At 43.7% G+C, this 27,701-nt stretch overlaps 1 protein-coding gene across 3 annotated transcripts; it reads left to right on the forward strand.

The window, feature by feature from the left end:
* The first annotated feature begins 1,073 nt into the window (after positions 1-1,073).
* Positions 1,074-26,763, forward strand: SLC2A2 (solute carrier family 2 member 2). 3 transcript variants are annotated; one of them, XM_048864976.2, is made up of 11 exons: positions 1,074-1,181; positions 4,713-4,808; positions 6,588-6,811; positions 8,219-8,343; positions 10,798-10,913; positions 14,142-14,304; positions 15,466-15,653; positions 18,114-18,218; positions 22,398-22,499; positions 25,028-25,231; positions 25,465-26,763. In XM_048864976.2, the coding sequence occupies exons 1-11, from the start codon at positions 1,149-1,151 to the stop codon at positions 25,666-25,668; spliced, it is 1,560 nt and encodes a 519-aa protein (XP_048720933.2). In that variant the 5' UTR covers positions 1,074-1,148; the 3' UTR covers positions 25,669-26,763. The 3 variants fall into 3 exon arrangements, with proteins under 3 accessions (XP_048720933.2, XP_074988219.1, XP_074988220.1); XM_075132118.1 differs by lacking the exon at positions 4,713-4,808 and having other exon boundaries at positions 1,081-1,181; XM_075132119.1 differs by lacking the exons at positions 1,074-1,181; positions 4,713-4,808 and having other exon boundaries at positions 6,742-6,811; positions 8,197-8,343.
* The last annotated feature ends 938 nt before the right edge of the window (positions 26,764-27,701 follow it).

Here is a 27,701-nt window from a genome sequence, read left to right on the forward strand (position 1 = left end):
ATTGTGGTGGTTTTTTGTTGATCAAGATGTCACCAATCGCTAAGACTAAAGGAGTACCAGTTTAGCTCATTTTGCCCTTCAGGGACATGAGCTCATGAACTAGCACCAAGAACAAACTAATGACCTAGTACAAAGCTCATCTTTTTTGATTAGTCACCTGAGCCAAAGGTTAAATGGTATTAATGAACAAGAAAACACAAACTGTTGAACTGTTATTGAAAGGCTGGGTATAAGATTTTTTAAAATGAAGAATGATTGTGAAAACATTAAGGGTAATTTTGTGTTTTATTTATAATATGTGTAAAAAAAATGTTAGTACATTATGGTAAATTATTATTTATTTGTATAGATATGTATTAGTGTGCATTGTGTACAGATAAGTAGATCTCTTTTGGTGTGGGTGTATGTATTATTATTTATTTGTATTACCATAGTGCCAATTACACACAGATATCTTTTAAAGCAAGTTTGATGTTTGATTAAGAGTTAATTACTGTGACCACTCTGTTCATTTTGTGAGCCAACTCTTTTTATTATATCCGCTGGAAAGCTTTTCTTTCCAATCTCCCTATTGAAATTCTGTGACAGGCAAATGGAAGCATTATAATTCAATACACAAATCCTGCACTGAAGCCAAGGAAGGTGATCATGGCTCTATCGATCTTGCTAGAACCAAACAGCATGTACTGTAAACATATACTGAAGTAGTTCAGGCATCCTATACTTTTGCTGCTGCACAATACAACACAATTTCTCATTATTGCAGACTCTGTCTATTGTTTTTTACCCTTCATGAAGCTGGACTGATAGAAAAATGAGAAGTGTGGCATTTTAAATTTCACCATATCTTCTGATCCCTTTCTCTGTTTCCAAATTGTTGATTTGTTCTTCAGATCTCTTATCCTTTACTATTGTTCCGAGCTAAGCGGTGTTGAAGTGCTGCTGAATTTTGGGTTTTTCATTAACATTCATGTTGATTAATCCCATCTTCCTGACTGCAAGTCATTTTCCCCCAACCCTCCCCTCCTTGTCTCCTTTCAACTGCCCCTCCTCCTACACCTGAGATATAAGTACTCTCTCAGTGTCTGGAAGAGTCTCAAGGCTTGGGAAAGGACTGCACCCAGACAATCCTCTGCAAGACCAACAGAATGGAGAAGGCTAGTAAAATGCAAGAAGAAAAGGTAAAACTGACTCTCTGGTATTTTAGTGCAGTGCCAGTGTCAGGCTGCTTAGTGGGGAATGCATACCAAAGAGTTGGGGAGCTATTGATTGCTCATAGCAAGAAACTGTCCATGTTTGGGACCTGCTTAGAACTTTTTTAAAGGATCATTTCTGTTAACCAAATGTTTTACTAAAATGTGCCGCCTTTGGTCAATTTTTGCATAATTGATGATGCAACTGACTTCAGTAGGATTTAAGTTTAAGTAAAGACTGAGGAACTGAGCCCATCACATTAAATACATGCTTTTTAAAACTTTATGTACTATATCTTAAACTTATTAAAGAGGCACTTGAATTACTGCTCCTTAGGATATTTCTTGTGCAGAGGAATCTGTTTAGAGAGTCTGTTTGTGGCCAGTCTCTGCTCACACTGGTGAGTAGAATGAAAATCCCAATTGCTTTATGCCCACAATGTGCAGTTCTGCTTGTAGGGCCCAGTCCTGCAATGTAGGGAGCATCCTCTCAAAGATACTGTTTGCCTTCAACTCGCAAAGGAGCTAATGGGCATCGAGGGCACTCAGCACCTCCCAAGAGGCACTCACTAGCTTATGGGATCTCCACCAAGATCTACCTCTTATAGCACTCAATCCTGCATGATGTGACATGTCCTCAGCACACACTGATTTCAATAGTGTTGAGGGTGCTCAGCATAATAGTGTGTGTATCGGGGCGGGGGGGGGGAGGAGGGAGGAAGAGAATTGCCACAGACCTCAGTGGCAGCAGGATTAGACCAGACTGAGGAATTTGATCTGCAGGGGAAGCAGCAAGACTTCCCCTCCTTGCAAACCCCCTGGATGTTCCGATCTCCCTGCCCACGTCCTGCCATAGCCAGCAAACGTCATCCTCAGGGATCGCTATTATTGTTGCTTTTACAATCTCCTGTTTCGACATGACGGTAGAGTCAGCAGAGTCCCCATTTCCCATGCTGAACCAGTTATTGGCAGGTGTATCAGTAACTCTTTTCCCACCCTTAAGTTCCTATTCCTAGAGGATTTCATGCTGAAGAGGGGAAATAACTATCAGGCCAGTCATCTACACAAGCGACTTCTTGGGGCACCATGCTTTTGAGGCCTCTACATATACTGAGTGACTTACAGATCAGGCCACCTTTCCCTTCCAACAGAGGGACCAGGGGAGCAGCCAACTACTCATATTCCTCCGTGTGGTCGTGCGATAGGATTGAAAGGCAACGCACTGTCTGAGCTTGCTGTCCAGCAGATCAGGGTCCTCTAAGTCAGTGCTTCTCAAACTTTTTTCATTGGCGGACCCCTAAAAAATGGTGAATGGAGGTGCAGACCCCTTTAGAAATCTGTTGTTTGTATGGATAGACGAATTCTGTTCAGTCAACGTCTTTCAGTTGAAGTCTTTTGCAGACCCCTTAGACATAGTGTGCGGACCACAGGTTGAGAACCACTGCTCTAAGTTGTAAGGCAGGCCCGGGAAGAGATCTGGGGAAAGGCACCAGGAATTAGGACAGCATATTTTAGACTTGAGCATGAGATGAATTGCATTTAATGATATATTTGACATCAATAAGAGTGGTGAGTGCTCACCGGATCTTGCCTTAATGAATTCTTTTCAAGAGACCTTCTCTTATATACAATGTGCCATTCAGTCATCATGGTAAAAGGCATAAAATCTTCAGGCTAAATCATAGAATCATAGAATCATAGAATCATAGAATATAAGGGTTGGAAGGGACCCCAGAAGGTCATCTAGTCCAACCCCCTGCTCAAAGCAGGACCAATTCCCAGTTAAATCATCCCAGCCAGGGCTTTGTCAAGCCTGACCTTAAAAACCTCTAAGGAAGGAGATTCTACCACCTCCCTAGGTAACGCATTCCAGTGTTTCACTACCCTCTTAGTGAAAAAGTTTTTCCTAATATCCAATCTAAACCTCCCCCACTGCAACTTGAGACCATTACTCCTCGTTCTGTCATCTGATACCATTGAGAACAGTCTAGAGCCATCCTCTTTGGAACCCCCTTTCAGGTAGTTGAAAACAGCTATCAAATCCCCCCTCATTCTTCTCTTCTGCAGGCTAAACAATCCCAGCTCCCTCAGCCTCTCCTCATAACTCATATGTTCCAGACCCCTAATCATTTTTGTTGCCCTTCGCTGGACTCTCTCCAATTTATCCACATCCTTCTTGAAGTGTGGGGCCCAAAACTGGACACAGTACTCCAGATGAGGCCTCACCAATGTCGAATAGAGGGGAACGATCACGTCCCTCGATCTGCTCGCTATGCCCCTACTTATACATCCCAAAATGCCATTGGCCTTCTTGGCAACAAGGGCACACTGCTGACTCATATCCAGCTTCTCGTCCACTGTCACCCCTAGGTCCTTTTCCGCAGAACTGCTGCCTAGACATTCGGTCCCTAGTCTGTAGCTGTGCATTGGGTTCTTCCGTCCTAAGTGCAGGACCCTGCACTTATCCTTATTGAACCTCATCAGATTTCTTTTGGCCCAATCCTCCAATTTGTCTAGGTCCTTCTGTATCCTATCCCTCCCCTCCAGCATATCTACCACTCGTCCCAGTTTAGTATCATCCGCAAATTTGCTGAGAGTGCAATCCACACCATCCTCCAGATCATTTATGAAGATATTGAACAAAACCGGCCCCAGGACCGACCCTTGGGGCACATCACTTGATACCGGCTGCCAACTAGACATGGAGCCATTGATCACTACCCGTTGAGCCCGACAATCTAGCCAGCTTTCTACCCACCTTGTAGTGCATTCATCCAGCCCATACTTCCTTAACTTGCTGACAAGAATACTGTGGGAGACCGTGTCAAAAGCTTTGCTAAAGTCAAGAAACAATACATCCACTAAATCCTTAATTACATGTGGTGCAGGTGGGCCACCTTTCTATCCCCCTGATCCTGAGCCCAGCTGGTTGCTGCTTTGTTCTCTGGTGCAACTTAGAGCAATCTCAGGGCTGCTCCAAGCTACACCTGACTGAAAGGCCCCTCCAAAAGCTGTTACAGCTGGCCACAGGCCTTCCTCTCAGCATACCCCCAATATGCCCCCCCTTATGTCCCTTCCACTGGCTTTCTGGCTGCATTATGAAACTGGGACCGGCAGGCAATCAGTCTGGCATAAGTTGAAGAAGCCTCAGGATTTCTCTTCCCTACTCCCAACTACCTATGAACCCATGGGATCATTCTGGCATCTGGGAATCACCAGAAACTGGATACGCTCCCTTTCTCCTAGACATGCCCTTACACCAGGAAGGCCAAGAGTGGGGGCATGAAGGAGTTACTGCAACAGCTTTACACTCACTGAAAAAATCCTCCCCCAGCTAGTTATGCTGCTTTGCACTGCCAGGACAGTGCAGACAGAATGGGCCAAATTCTGCTCCCACGTAAACTCATGCAAACCCCCTGACTTCAGTGACAGCAGAATCCGTCCCAACGTGTTCAAGGTTTATATGGCAGAAATGTGGAGAAAAGTGACATCATTTTCTGTTTCGCAATCCTCTCCTAGCACCTCACAGGAACCTTGGTTCTCTCTGTCTTCACCGCAGTGCTGGGCTTCTTCCAGTATGGATACAGCCTTGGTGTCATCAACGCTCCTCAAAGGGCAAGTACAGCATATAGGATTCCTTTCAAAACAGGCCGTGACTTGCAGCAGCACTTATAAGCCCTGCTTCATGGCTATACTATTATTTATATGGTGTTAGTGCCCCAGAGCCCCGGTCAGGTGCTCTACAAATGCACAGGAAAACAGTCCCTGCCCGCAAAGACTTCATCTATAATAACCAATAAATTAACAAAAGCATGTGCCATTAAGATGAACTTCTCATTGCTTTCATTACCATCATTTCCATAGAGACAGTAAAAAGGTTTTGAAGCTGTTGGTCAGATGATATAAGTGCGAGCAAAGCACACAATGTGAGTCTGAAATCGGGTAAATAACCTGCGGAAGAATAGGACTGTAGTAACAGAATAATCCCTGAGACAGCTGCAAGTGAATTTCTAAGTTGACACCCGGGATGTCCCCGCCACCCTCTAGCTGTGTCCTCCCAGCGGTCTGCCCCCTACCCAGGCCTTATGAGATAACAACCCAGGTTTTCCCAGCATGCACTGAAACTATCGGAGTCAGGTAGCCTGATAGGTGTGGACATGCAAACATGAATGACGCGTGGTTCTGTTGTAAAATAAAGCTTCAGTGTGAACACAGCCATGTTTTCCCCAAACTGGTATAAACACACATTTGTGTTCATAGGTTGCAATCCTGACCCCACTGACTTCAGTAGGGCCAGGATTTCACCCATAATGTTACAGAGCCAGGCTGTCACTGAGCTGGGCTTCTCCCAAGAAGCTTTCACAGCTCCAGGCTCAGGCAAGGGGGTTTATTTCTTTAACAGAGGTTATCAAACAAACAGAAAACAGTCTTAATTCTGCCCTCAGCCCCATGGTCACCCCTTCCAGGGATCTCTGGCACTTCAGTTCTTGGCAGCTACCTGGCATCAGTTGACTCGACTCCCTTTCTGGCACGGCAGCTGCAGGGCTGCTTCCCTGAGCCCCTAGCCCAGGGATGGGTAAACTACAGCCCACAGGCTGGATCCAGCTGTTTTAACCCAGCCCTCAAGCTTCTGCTGGGGAACAGGGTCTGGAACTTGCCCCAGTCCGGTGCTCTAGCTGGGGAGCAGGGTCGGGGGCTGTTCCACGCAGCTCCCGGAAGCAGTGGCACGTCCCCCCTCTGGCTCCTATGCATAGGGGTAGCCAGGAGCTAAGATCTGCACACTGACCCCACCCCAATTGCTGCCCCCGCAGCTCCCATTGCCTGGGAACCACGGCCAATGGGAGCTGCAGGGGTGGTGTCTGCGGACGGGACAGCGTGCAGCAGAGCTGCCTGGCCACATCTCCATGTAGGAGCCAGAGTCCCCTCCCACACCCTGAACTCCTCATTTCTGGCCCCACCCCGGAGCCCGCACCCCTAGCCAAAGCCCTCACCCCCTCCCACACCTCGACCCCAATTTTGTGAGCATTCTTGGCCCGCCACACAATTTCCATACCCAGGTGCGGCCCTCAGACCAAAAAGTTTGCCCACCCCTGCCCTAGCCCCTGGCCCCTTGCTCCAGGGATCCAGCACAGGAGTTAGCTCTGCTCCAGGGTGGCTTTCCCTCCACAGGATGCAGGCTTTTATAGGCTCAGCTGTAGCCCAGCCCTCTTTAATTAGCTAGATTGCACTCACCTACTCTGGTCCAGGGGCGCTGGGCTTAGTCTGCCCACAGGGACCAGCTACCTTGTGATACTGGGTTTTATGGGCTGCAAAGTAGAAAAACCCTGACTAGGAAATGAAGGCTGCTTAGCTAGTTAGAAGCAAAAGAACTGATGCATTTGTTTCTCACTGCAGGTAATAGAGGCCCATTACAGCCGTGTGCTGGGCATTGCCCCTATTGACAGAAGTGCCATGAATTTCACAGACACGAATGGAAATATGATCTTCCCAGACCTAGAAGAATTGGATGTAGGCAAGAGTACATTGACTCTGTATTGGTCCCTGTCTGTGTCCATTTTTGCCATTGGTGGCATGATTTCCTCTTTCGCTGTTGGATGGATTGGAGACAAGCTAGGCAGGTGAGAAACACTCTATCTCTGTAAACTGACAAATAGCCAGAAAACACTGACTAGGAAAGGGAATGGGAGCCAGCTGAGATGGCCCAGGAAATCCTCAGATTGCAGTCAGAAAGCCATCTTAACTGGCTATGAGCTGCCAGAACAGCACAAAGGAGCCAGACCTAGGGTCAAGGATCTGGCCCAATATCTTATCTGATGATTAGGACTGTCCACAAACCGAAAGCCTAATCTAGAACTAAAATCAGACTTTTGTCTCCAAATTGTATTACAGCACTCAGTGCAAAAATCCTTTCCTATTCATTTCCAGTGATTAAACCTTAAGCCACTAGATTTGAATTTTCACGTGGAGACACCTCTCCTGAAATTGTTTCTCTATTATTTTCTCCAGCTTGAAAAAAAATAATGAACCCTCCAAAACATGGCTACTGAAACTGTAAAATAGGAAAAATCTGCTTTATTAAAATCCTAAATTATAACTCTGATTTTTTTATTGTTACCTGTAGCTTTTATCACTTCAGAAAATAAAGAGGTGAACAGTTTTAATTCTAGCCTTTTTCCCCCATAACAAAAGAGACTACAGTATATGTGAAAAGAGCTTGTACAAGATGTATATTAGACATCATTAGCCATTCAGTTATTCTGATTGTACCTCTGCCATACATTTTTTCAATATGCACAGTCATTATTCTTTATCCTTTAGCTTTGATTAACTCACTGACAGTTGGTCTACATTTGTATTATAATGCCTAAAAGATAGGCGTATTTCTTCATTTAAGTGCCAGGGAAACATACATGCAGCATCTTTGCAAAGTAGTTTTGACAGAAAGCAAATCATGTGAATAGCAGGGAAGTTAATCCAGAATTAAATCAAGTAAATGGCAAAACAATGGGCCAGTCCTTCCCTTGTGATGGTGGCTTGCTGCTTTGAGTTCAGATTGTGTGTAGTGATTTGTGCCCTCAGGTCCCATAGACTATCAGTAGGCCCTAAGCATATAGTACTCCTAGTGAACAAGACATTGATTAAGAACTTAAGGCAAGATTCTGCTCTCAGTTACACCGATATAAATATGGAGTAACTCCAGTACCTTTAACTCCCTGAGCACTTAGCATGCCACACAGAGTGCTCAGTAGCCCTCAGAATTGGGCCAGTTTTTGTCCATATGGTAATTTGAATTGTCTTTTTTATTATTATTATTATTTATTATTATTCCTGGCAGTACAGATGCAATTATATTGGAAAATATAGTGACCTTACTTGAATTTATATCCAGAAATGCATAATAATAATTAATAAGGCCTATGTAAAGAGCATGGGACTACTCCTGGAACTTCAGAATATCTAAAGTGTAACTGAATTCAGTGCTGGATTTACTATCCCAATGTAGTTTTCTTCTTAATGAATTGCAGAGTGAAAGCCATGCTGGCTGTGAATGTTCTTTCTATCATTGGAAATCTCCTCATGGGGCTGGCAAAATTTGGCCCATCTCACATCCTTATTATAGCTGGGAGAGCAATCACAGGGCTGTACTGTGGTAAGTTAAGGCAAATTCTAAAATCTTGCTTGTCTACGTGTATTCCCAGTGGGCTGCCAAGATAAGCCCATTGTACTAAGCTAGTGCACACCAAAATGGCGGCAAAACATAAAGAAGAAACTTTGAGTGAGGGGACTTGTTTTTTAACCAGCACAAATGGAACCTCATGTTTATGCCAAGACCTTGGGAAATGGAAGGTGACTCACATGAAGTAGAAGAGCGGGATCTCTTTTCATTTAAATTTTAAACACAACTCTACAGCGTACCAATGGGCAGGTTTTTCTTTCAACTAAATAAATCAGATCAGTTGCTAGTTTGTTAGAACATAAGAGCGGCCATACTGGGTCAGATCAAAGGTCCATCTAGCCCAGTATCCTGTCTTCCGACTGTGGCCAATGCCAGGTGCCCTGGAGGGAGGGAATGAACAGAACAGGTGATCATCAAGTGATCCATCCCCTATTGCCCATTCCCAGCTTCTGGCAAACAGAGGCTAGGGACACCATCCCTGCCCATCCTGGCTAATAGCCATTGATGGATCTATCCTCCATGAATTTATCTAGTTCTTTTTTGAACTTTTTTGTTACCTTAAAACAAGAAAAAAATATAGAACAAGTGTGAAAGGTGTTTCTAACATTAAGAATCCGATGCTCCATAGGACTGAGGAGGATTCGGTTGACTAAATATTATAAGAATATTCAAATACAAGGAGCACAAATTTTGCACTCATGGAGTGTTTATTCTAACAAACGATATGTTTTCAAAACTTCACAAAAACCCGTTTAAGTCAAGGCCGGATTAAAGAGCTGGACCTTCCAGTCTCTACAGAAGAAACCTACCAAACTAGTAGCACTCAGAACTTCATCAAAAGCCCCTGGCTCTGTTGGCTTTCTAGGTAAGTTCTTAAAACAGCTTAAAGTGCTTCTTTGCCTGAAACTACAGCTGCCTTTTGAACCGTGACACTCCACAGGCAGATCCCCTAGGTTCCTTTTCTACAGCCACGATTCCTCTTTTGCAGGAAAAATAAATAAGGCAGAGACCCATGTGTTTTCAGTTATTAGTGGTCTAGCTCCTTGATAATGTTAGCCTTCAGTCTTGGGAAAGAAACTCCAAATGCTTCCCGTTATGCACAGGAGAAAAGTCCAAATTCACAATGATGGGAGCTCTGCCGACTTAAAAGTCATGGGTCAGATTGTCAGCTAGTGTAAATCGGCACAGCTCCATTTACTTCAAGTAAACCACTTTGATTTACACTAGCTGAAGATTTGGCCCCATTTTTCATTATCCAGAATATTAATATTAAATCAGAAATGTCAAACTACAGAAACAAATTGGCTTTGTCAAAAAGAGGTTCAGTGATCATCACTAACAAAGTTGGAAATTATGGCCATGATGTCCATTTAGCTAAGAAGTTTCCAGTTTCCACAGCAACTACAAGGAGTAGAGCTCATCAGAACCTTGGGAGGTTTCTTTGTGAAAATTTTTGAAAGCTCAACAAAAGTTTTCATTTTGTTCTCAATTCCCCCTCCTTTTTTTTTCCAACAACAAACATTATAAATTAAATTTTTCTAAATGAAAAATGTTTCCTTTAAAAAAAGGTGAGTTTTAAATGTTGGGTCCCCTACTCTCCATCTCACTATTTAACCTCTCGTTTTTGACAAAATCCCATTTTACAATAAAAAATCTTTTTATTGAAAAAATTGTGACCAGCCCTAGCAAGGATTGAGTTTATTTTATATCAACCAGAAGCTGTTTAGCCTACCTTCAGTGAGCTGTATCTTAATGAATGGGGTTTTATCGCATCCATATTCCTGGGTCAAGTTCATTATTATTAATTATTTGTTAAGCACTGATGTACTTGGTGCTGTTTAATGCAGCCCTGGCCTGTAGTGCTTATAATCTGGAAGATAAACATGGAAATACAAGATTTTAGATCAATAAAAAAGAATTACCTTCAAGAAAAACATTTTCTCCCTTAATCAGTTCCTTATCTCTGGTTACTGATGTAAGTACAATACATCTGAATATTGTCCTATGAGTCAGACTAAGGGATCTTAGGAGGGATCTCCGACCTGAAATAACATAGCTCAAAAGTTGGTTACCCAGCAGAGAAAAATGGTGAATCTTGATCTATTGGAAACAGATTTACCCAAAACAAGAGCTTGATTCTGGTCCTGATTCAGGAAAGTTTCTTTATTCTGGATAGCACTTATGTATATATTTAAATGTAAGCACTTGCTTAAATGGCCTTCTGAATTGGGGCTTCCACGAACAGTTCCTGCCAAGTGCTGAGTGTTCTTCACTTCTGTTCTGACCAATGGGCATGGAGGGAACTCATAACCCTGCAGGAGGTGCTCAGGATCACACAGAATTGAGCCCAAATTCGTTCTGTGGTGAGCTATTTCTGCTGATTGCTGAGCGGTCATTTACAGTAACTCATATGTACGCTTTTTTCAGGGCTATCGTCAGGACTTGTTCCAATGTATGTTGGTGAGATATCACCTACAGCCCTTCGAGGAGCCCTGGGAACTTTGCACCAGCTTGCTATAGTCACGGGTATTCTCATCAGCCAGGTACGTAAGAGGGTACACAGAAGCACTGAGTGATATCGTTTTAAACTAGCTGGGTTACACCAATGATATACTGACAGGGGCTCCTTCTTAAAATGCCACTAGCAAGCTGAAGGGAAATTTGGGGTGATTTATGGCACCTCCTTCCTGGATACTAAATCATTCCTAATAAAATGACTTACACCCAAGAGATGAAAAACACTACTGATGGCAAATTATCCCCCTTCCCTAGAAGGGCTTCATACACTGTCATTCACATTGAAGTTGAACACTGTGAATGTAATACCTAGTATTAATAAACTTAGTGGGCTAAAGCCTGGGCTATGGAAATTGGCATGGCTCCTGTCCCAGAAGATTCATAGAATTCAAGGTTAGGAGGGGTATTATGTTTGTCTACTTTGACCTCCTGTATATCACAGGCCAAAGAATTTCACTCTCTACATTTTTAGGAAACTGCTTGAATAGATTCACTGTTTGCAACATCAGTGTTGTATCCCTCCTTGGTCATGATTGTTAGAAGAGCTCGGCAAACGGTGAAAAGAAAACGTCTGCCAATATTTATTTGGTTTAGAAACCTAATCTCAATTTGACAATGTTTACAACCCTTTGGTGTTCACTTTTCAATAGCATTTGAGCCCAAACACACACAAAAAGCAAATTTTAAGCTTGAATATTTTCTGAAGGCACATTTCAAATTGCACATTGCAACTTCAGAATTCACACTGTGTTGTGTTAGTGACTGTGACTTTGATAACTAGCCATCACACAGTGTAAATTTTGAAGGTTGAATGAACTGTGGCCCTTCGTGAGCTTTTCAGGACATAGGTGCAGGCACGTTAAAATTGGACGAAAGCTTATGCCCAAATAAATTTGTTAATCTCTAAGGTGCCACAAGGACTCCTCATTGTTTTTGTTTATTCATTGTGAGTCTGATGAGAGAGCAAAGAAAGGTGAAAGCAGAACTTCATAGGAAAGAATTCACTCAAAGTGCAGAACTGTACTTTTGGAAGTTCATAAACTGTCACCACTGAAAGCAATAAGAATCCCATGTATTTCTGTAGGCAAATTTTGGTCCAATTGACTGTTCTGTAACATATTTTTTTCATGTTATATATTTTCCTAAGAACATCCCATTTACAAAATACAAGAATCCAGGAGAACAAGGTCTGAGGAGAAAAAAATGTCATTTTTCTTGAGTTATTTACAGTAGGGCTTAATTTTGGCCACATGCGCTGATTCAGGCATTCCATTCATGGTGTAGCTGCAGAATTATGCAGTTTCATCAATGATTCTGTCCCTAGGCTGTCAGATACTTCTATAATCATACTGTCCCATCTACTTTACCAACAAAAAACAGCGTTACAGTACAAGCACTCCTAACTGTGCCAGATACCCATGTGTAGTTAAACTAAGGGTATGTCTACACTACGAAATTAGGTCGAATTTATAGAAGTCGTTTTTTTAGAAATCGGTTTTATATATTCGAGTGTGTGTGTCCCCACAGAAAATGCTCTAAGTGCATTAACTCGGAGGAGTGCTTCCACAGTACCGAGGCTAGAGTTGACTTCCAGAGTGTTGCACTGTGGGTAGCTATCCCACAGTTCCCGCAGTCTCCGCTGTCCATTGGAATTCTGGGTTGAGATCCCAATGCCTGATGGGGCTAAAACATTGTCGTGGGTGGTTCTGGGTACATATCGTCAGGCCCCCGTTCCCTCCCTCCCTCCGTGAAAGCAAGGGCAGACAATCGTTTTGCGTCTTTTTTCCTGAGTTACCTGTGCAGACGCCATACCACAGCAAGCATGGAGCCCGCTCAGCTCACTGTCACCGTATGTCTCCTGGGTGCTGGCAGACACGGTACTGCATTGCTACACAGCAGCAGCAACCCATTGCCTTGTGGCAGCAGATGGTGCAATAGGACTGGTAGCCATCATCATCATATCCGAGGTGCTCCTGGTCACCTGTGTGAGGTCGATGAGGAGCGCCTGGGCAGACATGGGTGCAGGGACTAAATTTGGAGTGACTTGATCAAGTCATTCTCTTTAGTCCTGCAGTCAGTCCTCTTGAACCATCTTATGGTAAGCAGGCAGGTGATACGGATTGCTAGCAGTCCTATTGCATCATCTTCTGCCGGGCAGGCAAGAGATGAGGATGGCTAGCAGCCCTATTGTACCATCTTCTGCCGAGCAGCCATGAGATATGGATGGCATGCAGTCCTTCTGCACCGTCTGCTGCCAGCCAAAGATGTAAAAGATAGATGGAGTGTATCAAAACAAGCAATAGACCAGATTTGTTTTGTACTCATTTGCAAACGCCCCCCCCCACCCTCCGTCTAGGAGACTCATTCCTCTAGGTCACACTGCAGTCACTCACAGAGAATGTGCAGCGAGGTAAATCTAGCCATGTATCAATCAGAGGTCAGACTAACCTTCTTGTTCCAATAAGAACAATAACTTAGGTGCACCATTTCTTATTGGAACCCTCCGTGAAGTCCTGCCTGAAATACTCCTTGATGTAAAGCCACCCCCTTTGTTGATTTTAGCTCCCTGTAAGCCAACCCTGTAAGCCGTGTCGTCAGTCGCCCCTCCCTGCATCAGAGCAACGGCAAACAATCATGCATCTGAGTTGAGAGTGCTGTCCAGAGCAGTTGCAATGGAGCACTCTGGGATAGCTCCCGGAGGCCAATACCGTCGAATTGTGTCCACAGTACCCCAAATTCGACCCGGCAAGGCCGATTTAAGCGCTAATCCACTTGTCAGGGGTGGAGTAAGGAAATCGATTTTAAGAGCCCTTTAAGTCGAAATGAAGGGCTTCATTGTGTGGACAGGTGCAGGTTTACATTGATTTAACGCTGCTAAATTCAACCTAAAGTCCTAGTGCAGACCAGGGCATAGAAGACCAAATTGTACTGTCAGCTATGCTGGTGTAAATATAGAGTAACTTCACTTAAGTCTATGGACTTATTCCAAATTTACAGTGACCAAGAGCACCACAATTTGGTCCATCATCTAAACAGGGCCTTGACATGACTTGGCCAAGGCTTCATGCCATTTGTTAGTTTGTCCATTACAAATATGTTCCATAATTTATGGAACCAAGCTGTTGGGATAGGGAGCTCCTATTTGCTTCCAACTTCCTTCCCAGCTGATATTTGAAAGTTCAATATTAGTCTAGAATTTCTGGTTTTACAACCTAATTTTGTCTGATACATTTAACACAGCTCCATAATTTCAGATCCTTGGACTAGACTTTCTGCTTGGCAGTGAAGACATGTGGCCTCTACTTCTTGGTCTATCTGGTGCTGCTGCTCTTCTTCAGTTTTTCCTGCTTTTATTGTGTCCAGAAAGCCCTCGATATCTTTACATTAAACTAGGAAAGGTGGAGGAGGCTAAAAAATGTAAGACATCTATTCTGTTTTGTTTTTAAATCATACATAAATAAAACACTCTGGTTGCTTGGAGCAGTGCCTGGGTAACTCATTTGCATAGCTGTGGGTATTTATTCCATTCCATGTATGAGCCTTGTTGGACTGAGAGCCATAGACACCATATGTGTGTCTATGCACTGAAAAATGCACACCCCATCATATGTTATTATTTATCTACTAAGCCAGGGTTAGTCAAAATTTGCATAGAGCAGAACACATCTTAATGGAGTTCAGAGCTGTGTGGGAACTAAAATTTCAGGTTTCGGGAAAATCCCACCATTCTGAAATTAGTTTACATGCTGAATTGGCATGAAAACAAAGAATTTCAAAAAATTTCCACAGAATGAAATGTTCAAAAAAAATTCCTTTCAGGTCAACTGATGAAACATTTTGACTTTGACTTGTTTAAACTTTTTGTTCTGGGCTTGACCCAAAGCACATGGGAGTCAATGGGAGTCTTTCCAACGACTTCCATGGACTTTAGAATAGACCATCTGTCCATATTTCAGTATTTCAAGGAAAATCTATGGCTATAACTTATAATATGAATAAATTTCTAAACAGAAAGTTGTTTTGAAACAAAGAATCAAAATGTTATTGAATCGCTTCATTTCATTGTAATTTTTGTAATGAAATTTTGTTGTAATTGACCTGTTCTGGCTACGAACATTTTCAGTTTGATGAATTAGCATTTTCCATCAGACAGACATGCCATCATGAACCATGTTTAGTGGAACTGCATCTCATGGACACCTCTCCTCCTTTTCCAATGCAACCTGCAATTGCACATTGTGTGTGACAACAATAGCAATCGCCTTTATGCAGTGTGGCTGGCTCCTCCTCTCTATTTCCAGCTTTTTCTACAAGAAACAAGAGCCATCCACATTAGGAAACAACTGGAAACAGAGAGGAGGAGCAAGACTTGTACAGCCTTTGAGTACTTCAGAGGTGCTTCGTAGACCAACAGTTGTCCACAGACCATAGTTTGGGAACAGCTCAAGTACACGGTATTGTTAATTCTCGTTTTGATCTGTCCTTATCCTGGTATTGATTGGAATGGTTTGGTTGTTAATGCACTCTCAGTCCTTTGATATTTACTTTGAGATAAAAGCATGTTCTTTTTCCCTTGAGGCTTGAAAAGGCTCAGAGGAGACTGTGACTCCACGAAAGAGATCGCCGAAATGGAAAAGGAAAAACAAGAAGCTGCCAGTGAAAAGAAAGTCTCCATCAGGAAGCTTTTCAGCTCTTCCAGTTACAGGCAGCCAGTCATTGTGGCACTGATGGTTCAAATATCTCAGCAGTTTTCAGGAATCAATGCAGTGAGTTTGCCTTCTAAAAGAATTGATACTGATCAGTATTGTAAGGAACATCTAAGGCCACAGTGGTCCTTCAGTATTTGCAGATTGAAATCAAATGGGTGTATATATGAGCCTGTTCTGCTGAAAATCAGATTGCATAATATATGTTAGGTACTAATATGGCCCTACTCACCATGGTATCTGAGCACCTCACAGTCTTTAATATACTTATCCCTTATCCTCACAACACACCCTGGGCAGTGCTGCTATCCCCATTTTACAGATGGGGAACGGTGGCACGGAAAGACTAAGGGTATGTCTACACTGCAGCTGGGAGCAAGCCTCCCAGCCTAGGTAGACACTCATGCTCAGTGCCGGGTTTACAATGGCTCCAGTGGCTCCATGGAGCTGGGCCCATGCTCAGAAAGGGCTCTGGCCTGCTCCGCTTGCACTGCGCCCCAAAACCCTGCTGGCTCCCCCGGCCACCACTTGCTCCTCTCGGCCTGCCCGCCAGCTAGCCAAGGGCTCCTCTCCGCTCCCTGGCCCCACTCCCTGCTCCTCTCTGCCCCCTGGCTGAACCCCAGTGCACCTCCAGCTCCGGGCAGTCTCAGCTTCCCACCACCTGAGCGGCCCCCCGCCTGTCTCCCCGGAGCTGAGCCGCCTGGGACTAGTGCAGAAGCCTGGCCAGTCTCAGCCAGGTGGAGGTGGAGACAGTGTAGAGGGCTTGGCTGGGCCCCTCCAAGCAAGTGCGTCTTGAAGGACCCCGGCTGGGGCAGACCTTGGCCTGGCTGATCGCGCCACTCCCGAGGGGCCAGAGCAATTCCTGGCCCTGGGACCAGCCCTGGCTGTGCTGTCAGCTCAACCTGGCAGACACAGTCGCCTCCAGCAGGGCCAGTGAGTGTGGCCGGTAGGCAGGGCTTGGGGGAGGGAGTCTGTGGGGAGCCTGGGGGGGTGCTGGGCTATGAAGGGGCAGGGAAGATCTGTGTGTGTTGGGGCACTAAGGAGTGGGGGTTCTGTGGGGGGTGGTGGGCAGCTGTAGTGGGGATGTGGGCAGGGGTGGTGTTGTGCAGGGCATGTGCATTTGTGGGTGGGTCTGGGGGGGCGCTGGGTATAGTGGGTCCGGGTGGGATCTGGCCATAGGAAGTCGGGAGGGCTGTGTGGCGTGGCATGGGCCCACTCCCAAGGGGAATGGGCACACTGGCAGCACAGGGCCGGGCCGGCCACTGTGCATCTGGCAACTGCCGGTTTGTAAATAGTGCCCTCACCTTGGGTGGAGCGGTGCTTCCCCTGCCATGCCATGCCCCATTGCCTCTGGCTGGCCCCTCGCTCCGGGGACTAACCTCCCCGCACCATGCTCCATTGCCTCCATGAGGGCCCACAAATATGTTTAGCACCAGGCCCACAAAAGGTTAATCCGGCCCTGCTCCTGCTATTTCTGCTCAAGCTACTGTACAAAAAAAAAGCAGCATGGACATTGTGGCTCGGATGGCAAATATCAGAACCCCCAGGTCTGAGCTCAGGTGGCTAGCCCAAGTCTCCACCAGAGCTGCAATGTCCACACTGCTATTTGTAGCGTGCTAGCTCTCACTGACTCATTTCCCGGCCATTGCTGGGGCTTCAGGCACTGGAGCAGGTCTGTCCCTCCTATTCTCTGCCTGTGACAGTCTAGTCTCATGTGACCTCCTTTGGTCTCATTTCAGTTGTTGGGTTTGGTGTACAGATGCTGGGTGGTGCTGGTGGCCTGTGCTATATAGGAAGTCAGACTAGATGATCTAGTGGTCCCTTCTGGCCATAATCTCTACCAGGGCTGGGAGGCTCCCAGCTGCAATGTACACAAACTCTAAGTAACTTGCCCAAGGTCAGACAGGAAATCTATGGCAGAGAAGAAAATGAACTTGGGTCTCCCAAAGACCAGACTAGTGCTCTAATTACTGCACCATTCTTCCTCTCTTCCTACAATATACTGTAAGGGGAAATTCTGCACTGGCAGAGGAGATGGAGTAGGTGACCTACTCATTTTTCCTCCTATCTCTACATCAGTGAGAAAGGATTCACCTTCTCTTTGGAGAGAAAGGAAAACATTTAAATTATTCTAATGAAGGAAAGTGTATTAAAAATTAATTTAAAAAATCAGCCATATTAAGAGGTTTGTCTAGCATGCAAAAGAAGCTTGCCATTCTGGCGAATTGGCTTTCAAGAGAAAACCCAGAATTATATGGCAGAAAAGCAGGTTTGGGTTTTTGTTTTTTTAAATGTATATATTCAGTGGTTTAAGATGGGAAATTCAGTAGGATTTCTAACTCCCTTAGGCTCCTTTGAAATTTCTAACCTTAATTATTATAACAAACTGTTTAAAAAATAGTTGGAAAAACAAATCGTAATTACTTCAAATCTCAGCCAAGAAAATGCAAATCTTCCCTCGAAGACAGAAATTTCCACCTGCAGTGGGGTATAACCTTTCATCCTAATTTGTTTCAATAGATCTTTTACTACTCTACAAACATTTTTGTAAGAGCAGGAGTTGATCAACCAGTTTATGCAACCATTGGTGTTGGTGTCGTGAACACTGTCTTCACAGTTATCGCCGTAAGTAGATATCTCTTTGTTAGATAGCTTGATAGCCCAGTCAAAAGAAAACGCACTATAATTTGATTATAAGAAAAAGATTTAATCATGGTATTGGAGGGAGTTGTGGAGCCAAGAAAGTCACAAAGAGCTGATCCTGCAAACCTTATGCACAGGAAAAATACTTGCATGAGAAATGATTGCAAGGCCAAGTCCCAAAGTACAAACTGCACTATCAAATGTACTGAGAATGAAAACTCTGCCTGGTTCTGTACAAATCATGAACCTCTACTGGTTTGTGTTTTCTGCAAAAGTAAAACTTGTGTCAGTTGTTAAACTGAGTCCTGGAGACTGAAGTTCTCTTGCTTATAGTCTTAAGAACATAAGAATGGCCATACTGGGTCAGACCAAAGGTCCATCCAGCCCAGTATCCTGTCTACCAACAGTGGCCAATGCCAGGTGCCCCAGAGGGAGTGAACCTAACAGGTAATGATCTAGTGATCTTTCTCCTGCCATCCATCTCTACCCTCTGACAAACAGAGGCTAGGGCACCATTCCTTACCCATCCTGGCTAATAGCCATTAATGGACTTAACCTCCATGAATTTATCCAATTCTCTTTTAAATCCTGTTATAGTCCTAGCCTTCACAACCTCCTCAGGCAAGGAGTTCCACAGGTTGACTGTGTACTGAGTAAAGAAGAACTTCCTTTTATTTGTTTTAAACCTGCTGCCCATTAATTTCATTTGGGGGCCCAAGTTCTTATATTATGGGAACAAGTAAATAACTTTTCCTTATTTACTTTCTCCACACCACTCATGATTTTACATACCTCTAACATTTCCCCCCTAAGTCTCCTCTTTTCCAAGCTGAAAAGTCCTAGCCTCTTTAATCTCTCCTCATATGGGACCCGTTCCAAACCCCTAATCATTGTAGTTGCCCTTTTCTGAACCTTTTCTAATGCCAGTATATCTTCTTTGAGATGAGGGGACTATATCTGTACACAGTATTCAAGATGTGGGCATACCATGGATTTATATAAGGGCAATACGATATTCTCTATCCCTTTTTTAATGATTCCTAACATCCCGTTTACTTTTTTGACTGCTGCTGCACACTGCGTGGACGTCTTCAGAGAACTATCCACGATGACGCCAAGCTCTTTCTCCTGATTAGTTGTAGCTAAATTAGCCCCCATCATATTGTATGTATAGTTGGGATTATTTTTTCCAATGTGCATTACTTTACATTTATCCACATTAAATTTCATTTGCCATTTTGTTGCCCAATCACTTAGTTTTGTAAGATCTTTTTGAAGTTCTTCACAGTCTGCTTTGGTCTTAACTATCTTGAGCAGTTTAGTATCATCTGCAAACTTTGCCACCTCACTGTTTACCCCTTTCTCCAGATCATTTATGAATAAGTTGAATAGGATTAGTCCTAGGACTGACCCTTGGGGAACACCACTAGTTACCCCTCTCCATTCTGAAAATTTACCATTTATTCCTACCCTTTGTTCCCTGTCTTTTAACCAGTTCTCAATCCATGAAAGGATCTTTCCTCTTATCCCATGACAACTTAATTTACATAAGAGCCTTTGGTGAGGGACCTTGTCAAATGCTTTCTGGAAATCTAAGTACACTATGTCCACTGGATCCCCCTTGTCCACATGTTTGTTGACCACCCTCAAAGAACTCTAACAGATTAGTAAGACACGATCTCCCTTTACAGAAACCATGTTGCCTTTTGTGCAACAATTTATGTTCTTCTATGTATCTGACAATTTTATTCTTTACTATTGTCTCAACTAATTTGCCCAGTTCTGACATTAGACTTACCAGACTGTAATTGCCAGGATCACCTCTAGAGCCCTAGTCTTGTCTATAGAACAGCTACAGTGTGGGGAACACTGGTAAATGCTTTTCATTATTGCCCTGCCAGTGTGCCTCAACCTCTGTCTTATCTCTGATATTATCTATTGTATTTATATAGCACCCATCCTGGTAATATCTAGATGATGTTCTGTACGACCAAGAGGATAGTTCAAACTTCATGGCCCATTTGATCAATAGTCTTTCTGCCTAGAATGCCAACAAAATTCCAGTTAGTAACCAATTGAGGTTCTTTTCATGGGGATACTTAAAACCAAATCATTTTCCTTAGGCCTCCAGATAGCCTTCTGATGATGAGGTGACTTTCACCCACTAACAACCAGGAGTGGATTTGAACCATCAATCCACAGCTGTAGAACTGTGTAGCCTACCATCACCAAGCCTGTAAGCCACCCCAGTCTCTCTGGACAAAATTGCTTTCATGAAAAAACACCAGCATTCCCTATTAGAAGGTGGTTTGTGTAGTTTATTGTGAAATGAGGGGTTTAGAATGAGTTCCTGTGACAGCCCTTTGTATGTTCTACTGCCATGGCATATCAGTTACAGTCATGTTTAGCTTGCTGCCTGATGACATTTACTCTTCAATTCTTTGACCATGAGTATTTAAATATTACCTAATATTTGTCAATCAGTTACATACCTACTGTCTGTTTTCCCAAACCATTTGCACTGTGTTGGACCTTGACAAAAGGAGCAGAAATAGCAATCAGAATTTGCAATCTGCAACCCAGCGAGATGAACTGCTTGAGCTAAAAGCCCCATTTAACCTCTAGGAAAATAGATGATCATGTCTTATCAACAGTCTCAGAGTGACCACTGCTTAGGGATCTGTAGGAGGCAAGGAGTGTTCCTGGCCACAGGGAAGAGAGGCCAGCCAGGGACTCATAAGTGGAGCAAGTCCTGAGATGTTCTGCAGGAATAAGTAGGTAGATTGAGGCCTCATATACAGTAGGAATTTACATTACTATAGCTATGTCTCTCAGGAGTGTGAAGTCCACTACACTTATTAGGGAAGGTCTTCACTACCCGCTGGATTGGCAGGTAGTGATAGATCTATCGGGGATCAATTTATCACATCTCGTCTAGATGTAATAAATCGATCCCTGAACGCGTTCCCCATTGACTCCGGAATTCCAGCTCGCGAGAAGCGGAAGCGGAGTTGACGGGGGAGCAGCAGCGGTCAACTCGCCACCATCCTCACGGCCAGGTAAGTCGACCTAAGATACGCCAACTTCAGCTACGCTATTCACGTAGCTGAAGTTGCGTATCTTAGGTCGATCTCCCGCCCTCCCAGTGTAGACCACGGCTTAGCAATACTGACCTAACCCCTGGTGTAGACTGTGACATGTTGACAGAAGGTCGCGGACATGGATCACCAATGCCGACTGGAGAATCACTACTGTCAGAATAGGTAGTGTCTACACTGAAGTATGATGCAGCTGCGCCGCTGTAGTGTTTTAAGTGTAGACATACTCTGATACAGCTGCACTTGCGCAAACCCTAGAGTAGACCTGGTACATTAGTGTAAGCCATGACTTGTCTGGTGCATATTACCCCGGTTTGAAATTTGCACTGGTGCCGTGTATCCAGGTGGATTAAAAACCCCAATGTAGACAAGGTCAGACTAGTAAAATATCCCCAAAAGAGGTGCAAGCTTCTTCCACTTATCTCAATGGGTTGCTAAATGTAAAGGATCACTGGGGCACCTTCACCAGAGAAAAATCCTAATTGAAACCAAGAAAAGCTGCATTCATGCCAGCCACAATTTAAACTGATGAACTACATCTACACTAGGGGTTTGCACCGGGGACTAGAATCTACTCCAATATGGACAAAGCCTCTGTCTCTGAATACAAAAATTCCATGATGAATCACTTTACTTTGGGAAGACAATCACCAGAATAAGAAAGGTCTTGATTTTTTTTCTTCAAATTGGAAGGTTAGAATCTATAGAAAATAACCTGTGTGAGAAAGCAGCGGAGATACCTTTAGTCTTTGGAATATGTGAGTTCTGCACATCCATGGATTTGCATTGTCCTTTGCTATGTTGCTCTGTGCAGTAGCTGGTTAACAATCTCCACCAGCAGATATCATCATAGTGTAAATTAAGGATCTTCATTCAGTACCTAAGTGCAAAGCTCTAACACATGAGTTAAAAGAGCAAAACCATTAGCTGATAGCAGTAGTAGGCTGTTATAATCTATGAGGACCAATTTCTGGAAGGGGACTTGATGTAGGTTTCATATATGTGTTACTAATTGAAGACTGCAGGTTTGATAAAGCCTAATATACATCATGAATTTCTACAGGTCTTCCTTGTGGAGAAAACAGGGAGACGGTCCCTGTTTATTGCTGGTTTGATAGGTATGCTAGCAAGTGCCGTAGCCATGACAGTTGGACTTGTGCTCCTGGTGAGTTGTTTTTTTTTCCTGGTTTCACTCCATGGTTTGGTTTCTTGTCCGTTTGCATACAAACATATTGCCAATGACTCTATTTAACACTGAGTATGTTGCAAGTTTATTTCAGATAAGGAGATCAGAAAATAATCCTCCCTCATGCAAAATTTCATAAGCATCATTCAAATCACATGATGAACTCCCAGCTCACACAAACATGTTACACCTTGCCTTGTGAGATGATCTCACACAACATAAGTAAACTCTGATGCCTGCTTTGCTAACCCCATACAGCTTTGAGAATGTTGGAACTTCTACCATAATGGACCAGTCCTTCAGAGAGTGCATTTAAGAACTTTCCATGTAGTACAATCATCGGCTAATTTCAAGACATTTCATAAAATTGACAGTTATGCACACTATGGCAGGTATAATAAAATCTCATGCTTCAGAACATAAGCTGATGACTATAGATGTTAGGAAGGAATTGTTCACTACGCCAGGCAGTGCTCAGTTAGCCTGTGTTTTCACTTTCCTCTAAAACATCCGGCACTAGCCTCTGCTGGACCCAGGATATCAGACTTGCAGGGTAAATGGTCTGCTCCAATATGACAATTCCTATATTCTTATTATAAGCCCCAGCCACAACCACAGACTATATACCTTCATGCTTTGTAGAAGCACCTTTTCTAGAAGTGAATCTAAGCATTGTGGTTCTGTCCTGTCTCTCGTCCCTGTACTTGCAGTTTTGAGTCTTGGGGTGGGAACCTTTGTTTGGAATTAGGAACAGGCTATAACATCAGAATACATTTATAGGGGGATTCAGAGGGGAATGTACATTTCGGTGGTGGATCTTCTGAACCATTTGAGATTCTCTCCTCACTAATAAGAATAGAATTTGGTATCCGCTAGAGGGCAGAATTTGTCCCAATAAATTAATCAAATATATGTCTTTGTGACTTTGTGCTTTGGAATCTGGAATCAAATTCTACCCTCAGTTAAACTAGAGTAAATCCACTCAGCCAAATACATAGGTGATGCATAAGGCTATGAATCTTACCTGTCAATGTGTAAATGTAAGGGAGTGAAATACTAGCCCAATTGAAATCAGTGGCAAAATTCCCACTAATACCAATACGGTCAGGATTTCATGCTCTGAGCCTAACAGAATCTGAGTGTAAGAGATCTAAAATATTGGTGTAAATTACATGTAAATAAGATGTGATGTAAAGTAGCAGGTGACTTTCTTTAATAAACACCCTCTTACACTCTCCTGGTAGTTGCTTCCTCTGCTACTCTCCTCTCTCTGGCCACTCAATGGGTGCATCTACACTGCACACTTCCTTCAGTGGCATGCAGTCTATATACCCCTAGCACAGGTATACATAGCGGTGTAGCTAGCGAGGCGCAGCTTAGGCAAGTAGAATAAAGACATGCCTGGAGGGTGTGGGCATGTATGCAAGCACATACCATACCCGTTCTCTTGTTGCCCAAGCTCTGCCTCTGCCTTTACCCAGCTATTCTGAGCAGCGTAGCGTCCCACTGCCTTTCCCCATCGAGGAGAAATGAGCCAGCCAGAGCCTTTCCCCCTTGCTGGAATCTCTCTCTGCTTCCACCCCTCCGCCAGAGCCTTTCACTGACACATGTAGCTACGCCCTGCAGTATGGATGCGCCTTGCTTTTCACTGTGGTGTGTAGCTACACATGCACTACACGCTGCTGCCAGGGGACTATGTGCCAGGGGACTATGCTGCCATAGTGCAAATATAATCAGTATATGTTTCACCTGCTTAGGGTACATGTACGCTGCACAGCTCTGATTGCAGCACATGTAGATGTACCAGAGCTAGCTTTAATCTAGGTACCAATAATAGTGAAGCTATAGCAGCATGGGGCTTCAGTGTGGGCTAAACAAGCCCCCCTGGGATCCTGGGTAGGTATTCAGGTGGCTGGCACATGCTGAACGCTGCCGTGGCTTCTCTGCTCTGGTACTAGATGGATTAAATCTAGCTTGGGGATGTCTACATGTGCTACAATTACATATCCCCAATTTATAGTCTAGACATACCCTTAGATTCCCTGTGACTCAGATTCTTTATGGTCCAAAGCCTCATCTGGTGAAAACTGGCATCACTCCATTGGCTTCACTGGAGCTATGCTGTTTTACACCAACTAAGGATCTGGCTCAGTGGATCACATCCAGAGGTGATGCATAGGGATATAACTTGCATTTGGGTCAGTGGATGGGGATCTAAGCAGTCTACAGGCACTTCTTCTCACTGATGTGAACCCAGAGTAATTCAGCTCATGTTAATGCAGCTACTTTGGATTTACCCCAGTGTAACTGAGATCAGTAAAGGCCTGCTGCCTTTAATCCATTACAAGTTTAATTCGGCATGTCTGTTGCTTTTACTCAGCTTGTCTGAACTGAAAGAAACTTCTGCAGCAGCTCAACAATTCAAGAAATTAACAGTGATGAAAGATGACTGTATTGGAAACCTATACTCATGTTGTGAATTCACTTTTACTTACTTCTATTTATAGAGCACTTTTGCTTGGATGAGCTACGTGAGCATGGTCACAGTTTTTCTCTTCGTAATTTTCTTCGAAGTCGGGCCTGGACCAATCCCCTGGTTTATTGTTGCTGAACTGTTCAGTCAAGGGCCCCGCCCTGCCGCCATAGCCATAGCTGGATTCTGCAACTGGACCTGCAACTTCATCATTGGAATGTGTTTCCAGTACATTGCAGTAAGAAAAGTTCCTAAAATCTTGCACATGACAGACACCCTCAAAACATTGGTTGAGATTTCCAAAATAGTGTAGGGGGGTGGACACACATATCTTCCATTAAAATTAACGGAAGATGGGTGTCTAAATCTCTCTAGATTGCTTTGAAAATCTTAACATTTGCAATACAAATGATAAGGAAACCATGGGGTTGTTATTAATTCATCACTATGGTTTCATTTTTCCCATTACAGGATCTGTGTGGCCCTTATGTGTTCATGACCTTCGCCGTTCTGCTCTTCGGCTTCGTTTTATTCACACACTTTAAAGTACCAGAAACAAAAGGAAAGTCTTTTGAAGAGATTTCAGCTGAGTTCCGCCGCAAGGGGCGCTCAGCAACAAAAGGACCCAAAGCTGCAACTGAACTGGAGGGTTTGCGAGGCAGCCAGGAAGCATAAAAACCGGCAAACTGTGTACAAGAAGGAGAGTAAAGAAATATATTTTTTAATGCATCTGAAAACACCTTAGACAAAAGCATGGTTTTGTAAAAACACCGCTGATCAAAAACCAGTAGGTCAAATCAGTACCATGCTTCTGACTGATATACCTGGTAGTGTATGTATCTACTGCCCCTGAGACTAACCTGACGTTATGGTCTAAGGGTTCAGTGTATCTTGGTGTTGCCCTAAAAAGACATAGGAAAGAATGGAAGGAATAAATACAGAAAGGCTTCCATGGTGCACTGAATTGATTCAGTACAGTAACAATCTTCATTCGCTGGAGACAGGTATACACCAACCAAGAGCATAATGCAGAAGGGGCAAAAGAAAGAAAAGAGATGCTGCAATTTATTCTTATGGATGGTTTCATCCTTTCTTCCCATGCCTGTTTCTTCCTTTGCTGAGTGATAGGAAGCCTGGGAAAACCAAATGCTACTGTAGTTGTCATACTAGTATAAAGACATAACTAGCTGAAGGTGCTAAATATAAAAGAGTGAGTGAATTTGCCACCTGATCCTACAGTGGTGTAGCCTGGCCTATATTTCTTTCCTCTCTAACTTTTACTCCTTTGATGTTAAGGCTTCAAGACTAATTCTGGACTCATTAAAGACAATAGGAGTTTGGTCACTGACTTCAGTGGGACCCAGATTTGGCCCCATAGCATATATTCAGGTAATAAGATTAACACAATCAGCTAAATTCATTCCTGGTGTAATTCTGTAATCTTGGCTGCCATTATACTGGAAAGGAATTTGAGCAATGACTGTCATGTGATACACTGATCACAGGTTAAGCGGTAGCTGAAACTATGCATACAAGATCACGTGAAAACCAGCAGTGCCAACTGAGATACCACAGAATAGGAGGTCAGACCTTAAAACACTTGTTCACAAGTAAAATGGTACAGATGTGACAGGAGGCAAGTATCAGAGATTGCCAGTCAAGAGTTTTATACGGTACGTTAAATAGTAAAATAGATATTGTGAATGATATTAGGCTTGTGCCTTCAATGTTATTATCTTTGCCTATTACATAAAAGTGCCATGAACAATGCTGTCGATGTTTGTTGGCTTTTGTTGCTACTTTCCCTAGGTCAGTCTTGACTGTGGGAGCTAGACCCCTTGAACGTAAGAGCTAGCGTCTCAGGACGAGCTTTTCTGATGCTCAGATCTCCCTGTGTTGCAATCATTGCACTGGCCCTGAGCAAACTGATTTTAAAATGTGCTGTGTAGCGGTTAGAGTACAGGCCTGGGGGTCAGGAATCCTGGAGCCTGATAATCTTGAAGTAAATGGGAGTTGTGTGTGCCCTAGTTTATATTCCTGGCTCTGCCACTGATTCACTGTGTGACTTTGGGTAGATAAAGCTTCAGTTTGCCCATCTGTAAAATGAGTACAATACGTGGATGTTGTGCAGCTTGACTTTTTAGTATTCGGAAAGCACTTCAAGAGCCTCATTGGGAAGGCAAAGCATTATTAGATTGAAAGCCTTCATGGGGCTGATACTAAGGCTATGTCTTCACTGTAGAGTTAGCCTGGATGATTGGCGCCTGAGTTAGCCTCGTCTGGGTGTGAGCATCCCCACAGCAAAGCTCTACCTGCATCACTGTGTCCTCACCGGTTCTGCACTGACCCACGTGTGTCCCATGGTTCTTTGTGCTGAGATGTTCTAGGATTCTTTCCCAATCAATTGCAGGAGAACCTGTCTGTCCTTTGGGGGAATTGTGGGACAGCACTGGAGAACTGGATAGTGAAAGAACTGATAGTGAAAGCGTTTATTAAATTAATATATTTATTAATATAACTGGAGCTGCAGCTAGCAAGAGATGTCAAGAGTAACAAGAAGGGTTTCTTCAGGTATGTTGGCAACAAGAAGAAAGCCAAGGAAAGTGTGGGCCCCTTACTGAATGAGGGAGGCAACCTAGTGACAGAGGATGTGGAAAAAGCTAATGTACTCAATGCTTTTTTTGCCTCTGTCTTCACTAACAAGGTCA

The sequence above is a fragment of the Caretta caretta genome, chromosome 9, assembly GCF_965140235.1.
Source record: "Caretta caretta isolate rCarCar2 chromosome 9, rCarCar1.hap1, whole genome shotgun sequence".
In the NCBI taxonomy this organism is placed as follows: domain Eukaryota; kingdom Metazoa; phylum Chordata; order Testudines; family Cheloniidae; genus Caretta; species Caretta caretta.